Source organism: Morone saxatilis, unplaced genomic scaffold (genome assembly GCF_004916995.1).
Source record: "Morone saxatilis isolate NCDOM2014 unplaced genomic scaffold, NCSU_SB_2.0 Contig1, whole genome shotgun sequence".
NCBI lineage: Eukaryota > Metazoa > Chordata > Actinopteri > Moronidae > Morone > Morone saxatilis.
Genome location: NW_023339651.1, coordinates 10503829 through 10514289, shown reverse-complemented (window position 1 = coordinate 10514289; position 10461 = coordinate 10503829). Strand labels below are relative to the sequence as shown.

Below are 10461 nucleotides of genomic sequence, written 5' to 3'. Positions count from 1 at the left end.
GTGTGTGTGCGTGTGCGTGAATGTTTTTTTGTCTGTGAAAGCTTGTCTGACAAAAATTTAAGTTTTCTCATTAACACACAATTAACAATGAAGCAAGTCGCAGAGAAACGTACACAAAAAGTTGTGTTTTTGTGTGCTGAATTGTGTGTGGGCGTGCGTCTCCCTGATCTCACCAGAGACAGCCTGTCCCCTGGCCCACTGCCAGTGGAAATTAATGTCAGGATCGGCTTACATTTAAGTCATACGTAACATGATTGTAGAAAAGGTGGACAGACAGTTACCAGCTGAGCAACTGACCAACAACCCGACTGTTTGGATGATGAAGTCATGTGTAAGAGTAAGAGAAAGCGAGAGAGAGAGGTGACATAGTGTACGATATGCACGATGAAAATCTGTTCATGTTTCTTGTTTCATAAAAGCCCTTTCTCAAGGCCAGAGCTAGCTGTGGTGTATATTAAGTACAATGAAAAGCAGGCGCATTTACATGTGCGTACTGTTATGTAAAAAACATCCAAACAGATTCAAAATATCAAGCTATCAATCCTGAGCTTTTCAGAAGAGCAGCGCAACCATGTTTGAAGTGCATATAACCTCTTTTCAGACGGTAAGACGTAACCTGGTGTGTGTGTGTGTGTGTGTGTGTGTGTGTGTGTGTGTGTGTAGACCCTGTGATGTCTTACACCACTTCAGCATTGCATGTGGATGTGTGTATAAATTGGAGAATGGACTGGAGAGGGAGGGAGTTGTATAAAGAAAGAGAAAGAGAAAGGACAGCAGAGGAAATACAGAGAAACGTAAAAGGGAAAGGGCAACCGCTGGGATCAGCTACAGAAGTGCTCCTACCGACCCAAAACCCGCTGTGGATAAGGAACCATGTGGGAAAAGAGCAGAGAGGAAGAAGAAGAGTGGAGCAGTGGACCACAGGGGAATAGTGAGAACCTTTTTCTTCTCAGAATCCAACAGATACAGGCCCCGCTTCATCCAATTTAATGCTTATAACATCATCTAAACGTTTAGCACACTGAAACATACAAATATACCAAACCTTTTCTATATGCACAAAGACTACAGTACAACACCCACCTTTCAGCACAGCGTGGCTGTTGGGGCCCTGGGGCAAAGGGTAAAGTAGAGCGGAGCGGGCACCAAGAGCGGCTGTGGCCTCTAGCAGTGCTCCAGTAAGCAGGGAACACACTGACGTCCTTTGGTCACAAACACGGTAAAACCTATAAATAAAAAGTGGAGACAAGGAAGAAAAAACATTGCCTAATTTGAACAATTAATGGCAGGTTCAGTGTTTACATAAAGTATCTCTCTGCCTTTGCTGTCAACAGACTGTTGATCTTTCAATCATGTTAATAAGTAGAAACAACTGGCTTTACAATTGGCATAAGTATCTACCTAAGGCTTAGCCTCTATAATATGCAACATCAAAGCTCTGCAATGGCTTTTGGGTTGTTACAAACACCAGAAGTTTTGTAGTGTTTGGAATGTACGCATGCTTTAACATACAAACAGTATATTGAATAAGTTTATATACATTTTTTATTAGATTTTAGTATCAGACAATCATGAAAAATGTCCACCGCCAATCTTGCAAATAATAGGTGCAGTTATTTAACATGGCTGGAAACAACTATATCAGACCAAAAGGGCTACAAACCTGGGTAGATGAAAAGGACGACAACACGAGGGATTAAGGCAGGGAATCTTGTCTGGTCTGGCTGGACTGGCAGTGTCCAATAGCCAGCGAGACTCCCTGAGACACACACATCCAGGGAAAGACAGCAGGAGTTTTTTGGCGGAATGAATCAGGTTGAGTTCCTCTCTGTCCTCCACATAGTTTTTAACCTGTTGAAGAAGTCACCGACAAATGAGTCTTACTTACTTACAAATTACTTTAAGGGCTTTCAATAAATGTAACGTTTATGTAAATAAAGGTGTCCATAGTGGCAGCAAAACACAGTTAACATTGTATGAAGTGGTAAAGGCGATCATGCTTTTTCAACCTTCAAGAATGTATAAACAGAATAACTGTGATGAAAGATTAAAAAGCTTTCTGGCAAAATTCACTTCATCCAGTGCTTTTTTTTTCCACTTTTCAGGCTGTTTTATAACATTTGAATCAGAGGTCATTGTCATCTTCTCCTCTGCTGTGGTCATTACTAGAAGCAATTTCCTCTTCACAGAATCGAAATCAAAGAGTGAAAATAAAGAATTGAATAGATAGAAATACCACTGAGGCACATAACAGATAGGAAGAAAGGTGGGAAAGGAGATTCAGACAGAAAAGCATCAGAGTGAGACAGACAGATGCGTAGGTATATAGAAAGGAAGAATAATGAGGAGATGGAGAAAAAGAAGGTGGGAGGCAAGAGAGAAAGAAGAGACGTCGTTGAGGAGTTTTAACCGAGTCAACATTTTTTTGGTCTTAAAGCAAAGCCTCCTCCTCTTTCACTTCAAACTGTTCTCGGAACAAAACCTATCTGACATAAAAGGAAACACTTATCCAAAACGATTGACTTGTTCTTTGTCCTTGAGTGAACCCGCAGCCAAGCTACCCTGGCACAAATTTCATAGAAAAGCCATTACAGCAACATTTTGTGGCACCGTAAGTGGGCACTTCAGCAGGGATGGATATTACAAAATTGGACAAAATCAATACTGGTGACAGAGTGGGGGCTAAATACATGAGTTTAATGAGAAAATAAGGCTCGAGTGTAGTTGTCAGTAACAGTGTTCATCGGCACCGCTTCATAATAGTGCCAGGAAGGAGTTAGGTTAAAGCCATGGACCCCAGGCGTATGGTGTAAACTCTCATATTAAAGTTCCCCTCCAGTCAAAAATATCTTATAGCTTTCTTTCTGATCCTGTGTCCTAGTTGGATGTTTGACCTTCACTGTGCAGAATGATGTATGTGCACAGTTTGGCACTAAAAGGATGTTTTCACATTCATCTGCTGAAAGTGGAAAATTTCTCTGTGATTGAAAATCTAATTTTAAGTGGCGGGGCATACGAGCATGATTTGTGACATTAAAAATAGTTTGGAAGAATGGACTGACTCTACAGTGGGGTAGGAAACAGCTTGGTGTCCAGTAGGAAAACTCAAATGAACAACATTCACATATTCATAGATTCTTCCATCTTTAATGAGGTACAAGGAGTAAATAGATGCCTTTTAAGGACTTAATGTGGAAACTATGCTTTTTTTTTGTGGAAAAACATATCAGACACACATTATTGTATGCATGTGTGGATCTTTGGGGATCTTTGTGAATCGGTGTTCACTCTTTAAAAAATGGCCTGTTTGTAATGAGTGCTGGATGGCAAGACACACACACACACACACACAGTACACGGCCAGCTAAGTTGTCTCAGTGGGATGGGTTTCCTGCGTGCCGGGTGTTGGCCTAGCTGTTGTCAGATCTGGGCCATCCCAAGGGAAAGGAGACATGCCAGCTAGCATGATTAGAGCGTGAGGGAGCCAGTGTGAGGGACGGGGAGAGAAAGGGTGAAACATAAAAAACAAACACACAAATACAAACACGAACAAACAAACTCCTGCATTGAATGTACTGACCTGCGTTCCGGCAACAAGCTAATTACCAATACCAAAACTTTCAACATTATGCAAATTACAAAAAAAATTGCGGTTAAACACATTTATACTAATAGCTTCTCTGATTTTTTATTTTTTTTTCCCTCTTTCCTTATCCAGAACATTCTGACTCACATTTCTGGTAAAAGGCACATTTTCTTTCTATCAGCATCGAGATACTGTGCACGTCCACTGACCAGATATAACTTCTACTACACAAACTGTGTATTTTTCCACATTAAAACAGAGCTAAAAACAAAAAAGTGGACTTGGCCTGAATCATACATAGCAATCACGTCTCTATATTTATTCTACATTTAGATGGGCAAGTTTTCAGATAATTAGGGCTGGGTTTTCTGTTTTCCCGTTACTAATAAACAAATAAAACCCAAAGGACTCATGGGTAGAGAGGTTTCTGTGCTATTTTACATTGCTTGACTATATCAGTACTGACTATCAAAGCTACAGACATATCAATGGAAATTCAAAAGTAGCTGCAAAAAGACCTAAACATGAACTAATATGAACTTTGTGTTTGTCTCTAAACCATTACACCACTATGCCTGTGCTAAACAATACAATATGTTGTTATTACTGTCCTTAGTAACATGAGTCTCTACAAGTTGTCCTGCTCATGATTTTTTGACAGTTGACAGTTTTCTGGAGCAACACAGATACATTTTCAACTAAAGTTCATTATAGTTGACATTTTGTGCTAGTTCAAGATCTTTAAATATGACTCATCATAACTACGGAATGTTTCCCCTGGGATTTTTTTTTATTACGGTCGCCTACGCACCATGAAGGCCTTTAAGAAATAATGAAAGAATGAATCTTAAACGCACAAATTGCCTGTAGGATAAGGATTAGAAGCTCTTTCAAGCAGAAACACTTACCACCCCCTTAATGTGTTTGGTGGAACCTGTGCGATACGGTGAAATGGATTAAAATTTTGGTAACTAAATTACTAAAAAAAAAGGGCCATGTTTTGTTTTACGCTTTTCTGTATAGTCTCCGTAGACTGTACAGAATAAAAACATCAGATTTTACTGTAACACATAGACAAGAGTTCTTGACTGATGATGACTAATGATGCAGAAAAAGCTGTGTGTATGTAAGTGTGTAATAGAGTCCGACTTCAAAGGACAGTGCAGGGAATGTGGAGCTGCTTTTGATGGACACAGAGCAGCTGTCTTCACACACGCACACAAACAAACAAACTCATCTTCAAACTCCAGGCAACACGTGGACGCCGACTAAGCTTCAAAATCACAAATATGTACTGTAGTACATAAGTGTTTTTGTATGTGGAATGTGTGAATATATCTACACAGCCAAAAGAATGGAGATATTTCACACTGTTTGTAAGAGAAATCACAGATATCCCAAGACAAGTGCATCCATAAATAACAAGGGCAGAAATGTACTACTGTTGGGTAGAGAATTAAAATATTAAAAGGCACAAGGGAATGAGTGAGTGGGGGAGTGAGTGGGGGAGTGAGTGAGCAAGCTATTAACTGTTTTTAACATCCATTAAAAGAAAAATTATTTAATAAATCACTGGAACGGTCCATTTTCACAAATTTAAAAAAAAACTATCACTGTAATGTAGGCAGGGAGGCAGAAAGACAGGAGGTGCTCTTTTGTTGAATGTAGCCACAGTCACATCAGGCATGGGGGCAATAATTGCATTTCAGCTCAATTACAGAAGTACAGAAATCCAATACCAACAGGTTTATCGTGTTCTTTCTAGTAAGTTATAGTAATACTGATATTGCTATTTAGCCAGTTAGCAGAACTATAGCCATATATGTCAACTGCCACTAACAACTCTGTATCTCATGTTACACTGTGTGTTTACAGGAAATGCTAATGGCTTAAGCCCAGTGAAGGTAAATTATGACTGCTACAGGCAGCTGCACTGATTGACTCTGCTTACAGTAGAACATATTGCTCCTCTTTCACAACTCTATACTGAATAGGCAACAGTCTGTTTTAGTAATAACTGTAACACAAATAATTGTGTGCTACTTTACAATTTACATTTACATTTTGTAAGAGTCCATATTGCAAAAACAGTACAGTGTACATGCAAAAGAGAATTATTTTATCTCAGCTATGCGATCTGGTTTTGGGACATCCTGGATGGATTCATTTATTTATTTTATGTATTTTGTTATTTGTTGGTGTGTGTTTTTTGCTTTGCTTTGGTTCAGTCTGACTGCTTTCATGATATTGTATTTGGCTGTAGTAGGGGGCTGCAAAATATCTCTAAAACCCCACTGTACACTAACTCCTCAGCACCAAATGGCAAACAGACAAAGTTAGCGACTAGCTGATGAACATAGTGATGCATTTAGCAGATAAGAGCCAGATATTTCACTCAGGAGTTGGCAGAGACCAAAAAGAGAGATAAAAGATGCAACGGTTTGGGATTGAGGATTTGAAGTCATTTTCTTGTGACGCTGGCTGTGTGGTGCCAACATCTTCTACTTCTATTGCTGTGTTCAGCTCTTTGCTTATTAAAAATGTTGCTCAGAGAAACATCCCTGGTAATTATCGACCATACCCATGGGGGACAGCAATCGCATCCGAGCATAAATATTTCACAGCTCTGCAGGGAGGGATGCGGTTAGCTGCTGCTACCTTCCTAACAGTTAGTCTACACTGATGGACACTGTAACAAAACTTCAAACAACACGAGCGCCTGAGTTTCTTCTCACTATTTATAATTCTGAGTTTTAATTTAACAGACGTTTAGCCATTGCATTAAAATGGCATCAACAAACTAACTGTCCAATGTGATCAGATGATGTGTCTAATTTTGAGGCTTGCTGCCAGCTTAAGAGTTTTTCTTTCTCAAGGATGGGGATCAAACCTGTGGCATTGGATGTGACGCACATTCATAAATCAAAACGAGGTAAGACAACACTTACAAAGACAAACAAAACCAATACACAATCAAGCTATGACTTTCATATTACTGGCAATCAGTCCACGTAAGCTACAGTTATAAATGAGTTTGCCATTAGGTCCTATTAGCGCGCCGCTGGGTAATTTCTCTGCCTGGCAACATCCATTCTGGGAAGGGATTAGCAAGGGGCACCGCACAAATCTACTGAACTTTGAGCTGGAAAGCACACACACAAAGACACACATATACATACACTTACTAAAATCCAGACGTGCAAACTCTGACTCATACCCGTGCCGTTATGTATATCATACCAGACGCATACAGTACACTGCAGGACACTGGAGAGGCTGAGGCTGTCTCCCTGAAATCCAACTCCCCACCTCTCGACCTCTCTACTTTGATGTCTCCGGCCCAGGACACACACTCACATACTCCAACTCTGACACCCTCTCTCCATACTAACACTCTCAGTCACATACACACTCCTCTTCAATTACTCTGAATATTCTCCAGTACTCCAAGGCAGATGTCTCACGACACAATGTAGCCCAGCTGTCCGTGAAGTGCTGCAATGGTGCGTGTGTCTGTGTTGTATATTGGCCCTTCCACTATTGCCATTTTTCCACACACACACACACACGGTCGCAAAGTTTAATCTGGTAATGATATCATGCAATTAAACACACACAAGTGTTCACATGGGATTAGACAAATAACTGCAATAGTACTCTGCCACCTCCCACATACTCTCCCACGAAGATGACATTCAAGGAATAGAAATACGTCGTTTCGACTTAATTCTACTTTTAGAAGCATCATGGAGGGTTGAGGTTAGCTGGGGTTAGTGGGGGGTCAGTGTTAAAAGAACTCTGTTATTCTGGTCTGAAGACTCACATCTGAGGTCACTTGGAGAGACGTCAGCTTTAACCCTTCCTCCACTGAGCAAGTTGACTTTCAGAGTAATGATTATTTTGGTTTCATTTATAATACTTGAGAGAATTTTCTTCACAGGACTGAACAAGATACAAGTGTTTTGGTTTGAGACCAAAAGTCCTTGTGGAAATATGGTTATTACAGGTTAGTATTGCTTGACACGTGAAGGTGATGTACATTCTTTCAAAGTAAAAGCCATTTCATTAATTTCTCTACAAATAACATTCAACTGCAAATTACCAAAATAAAGGCCACTGTTTCTTTTTGTCAAATTTCTGTTTTAGTGAAATGTACACATTGTTTAGAGACATGACATATAAGGGAGAAAAGGTGCATATACTTCTTAACATAATATTTTAGCCGTAGAAAACAAAAAGCAATTTTAATATTGCAACTTGACAACTTTGTAAGTCATCATAATCCCCTCTTCTGCACATTACTTTCCAGTGTTTCTTCCTAGCTAAAAAATAGTTTTACAAAGCAAAACAAACTCAATGAAACTCAGCTGCACCTATCCACCGCTCGGCTCATTCTTTAAGTACTGCAAATCGCTGGAAGATTTAGGTCTGAGAGAGCCCCATATTCCTGAAATCCTTCATAGCACTTGAACTGCGTGTTTGCTTTAATGCAGTGAAAATGGAGCCGACAAAGCTGTTCCGAGGGGAAGTGAAGAAAACGTGCAGCCTGCCCACCCAATGCGACAGGCACGTTTAAATCCACTGCACCTAGTCTATTTGAAAACTGGGTGAGGAGCCAGGTATGTTCAGCAGCTCTGGTATCTCAGCACCCGAACCTTAACCCCGCCCTTCCCGGACCGAGTAAATCAAATCAAAAGACATAAACCAAGTACGTCCAAACATGGCAAGCAGGACATCCAACTTCTCAGGTTGAACATGTGAAAATGTGCTTCAAATGTGTTGCCTGCTCTGGTGTCTATTTTGACTACGTGCATTTGTGTGTGTGTTCCGTCTAATCTTGTTTTGCAGTGGGGGGACAGAAGTTGCATCCAAGCATAAATATTTCTCTACCTACAGGAGGTGATGAGTTTTGCCACCAAGGTTTGCTACTGAGAGCTAAATGTTTCTTCATAACAGTTGGTCTAAACAAATAGAAACTGTAACAAAACTCCTGAGCTTTTTCTTGCTATTTATAATTCTACCTCTAATTTATAAGTCTACCACACAGCACACTCCTAATCCTGGTTTGCATCACCAAGAAACAGACAACCTCTCTGCACTGTCCTGTTCTGCTCTGACCTTTTCTGCCATTTCTGTCTCCACAAGGTAATGTTTGTTTTCCCGCAGCCTGAGCCTGGACTGTCTCAATGCTGACTAATGCTGTGCTCATCTGTGTGTAAAAGCTTGTAGGGAAGAAAGTGTGCAGTTTAGTGAACGTAGATACTGATTATACATGTATACATGAATGTTTTTTATGTGTGCTCATGTGAAGGTTGTGTATACAAAAGGTATTCACTGTATGCTCTGTGTACTTATGTACTTTCTGACATACAAAGTTCTTTCTGGGTGCGCATGAATGTGTTGGATGTGTGTAGGTGGTCCGCGCACATACTCAGTCTTTTGAAGAGTCAGTGCTGCTTAGACAAGAGGAGCCTGATGTCTGAGTATCTGCTTTGAATAAGACAGAAGAGTGCATACTATGGAATAAAACGCACACTGACTCTTATATATTAAAAATATATATTAAGCAGACAACAATCCGACTGAAATATGATATCAAATGAGAAATTAGATGTAAATATTAAATAAATATTTTAAATATCTCACACAAACAATCAAGTGCCTACAGCACATATAGAGATAACACAAACATATACACAAATCTATACGTAACCTGCAATTTACACATGACCTAATTTTATTTAAAATAAAATGTGTTAGTGCTGATTTTCAATACATTGTCTTGGCCCCGAGGTTATGAAACATTGTCTTTGTGAAAGATTCAGCACTGTCATGGACCTGGAGAGAAGAAGGTATTTGAAGTACATCAACAGGTACAGTGAGTACTGGGACTAACAGAAAACTCCAGTGGACACAGAAACATGACTGAATGAAGCCAAACAAGAGAGAAATGATCTCTGCTTACCTCAACTGAGGAGACACTGACACAATGTAATACCTTTGGTTATCACACAAAAAGCAGTGGAGTCTGTTGTTGTACAGATTAAGTGCTGAAAGAAAACTCCTCTTGTGTGACTCACGTCTTGGATCAGGGCCTCCGTGTGTCAGTGGATTATGATGCTAACATTTCTAGGGGTTAGACTCATGCAGTACTGAACTGTAAATGTCATATGGGTGTTTGGGAACCCCTAAACATATTCAGGAAAGGCCTTTTGGGATTCCAAATAGCTGGAAGACTGACTGACTATTCACTGACATTTGTTTTGGCCTAAAATAATACAGTAGGAAAAAGCATTTCAATTAAAGATATATATATTCTAGATTATTAAAAAGAGGAGGTCTCAAACTGTTGTCATATTTCTCTAGCATACATTTACATTTCAATGCTTTAATTAGATAACAGTACATTATTCATTGTAGCTCATAATACCACTTATGACCTGCTGGCCCCGGGTACTAGTTATATAATGAGGTTTAAGACTTTCCAACAGTGTTTGATTAAGCGGTTCTACAGAGGAGTAAATGCAGTGTCCAGAACCATACATTTAAACCAGCTAGGTTCAGGCCCTTTTTCTAGTCGCAGGTAATCAAAATAGATCCTTGAATTAATCGAAGCTAAAAGGGGGGGACGAGGAAGATAATTAATGAGGATGAGCGACTGAAGTAGAAAGAAGTGGTAGATGGTTGGATTGATAGAAGATACCAATTATAAAAGAGATAAAAGAGGTTTGAGGAAGGAAGCGAGGTTGAATAGAGATGCAGGAGAAGGAGAATGAAGAAGAGAGCAAGAGATGGATTAAAAGAGGAGGTCAGTGCAGCATGAAAGGCAAAAAAGGAGGTGAAGAGAGAAAAACACAAGGGAGCAAAACAGAGGA

The 10461-nt window shown here is 39.8% G+C and overlaps 1 protein-coding gene across 10 annotated transcripts in view; it reads right to left on the bottom strand.

The window, feature by feature from the left end:
- plce1 (phospholipase C, epsilon 1) overlaps window positions 1–10461 on the bottom strand; it is a 75752-nt gene that overhangs the window by 42077 nt on the left and 23214 nt on the right. For all 10 annotated transcript variants that reach the window (XM_035660460.1, XM_035660470.1, XM_035660478.1 and 7 more), the window contains 2 exons: window positions 1664–1851; window positions 1084–1226 (listed from right to left, as the gene is read on the bottom strand). In XM_035660460.1, coding sequence (XP_035516353.1) covers window positions 1084–1226; window positions 1664–1851 — 331 coding nt within the window. The remainder of the gene's footprint in view (window positions 1–1083; window positions 1227–1663; window positions 1852–10461) is intronic.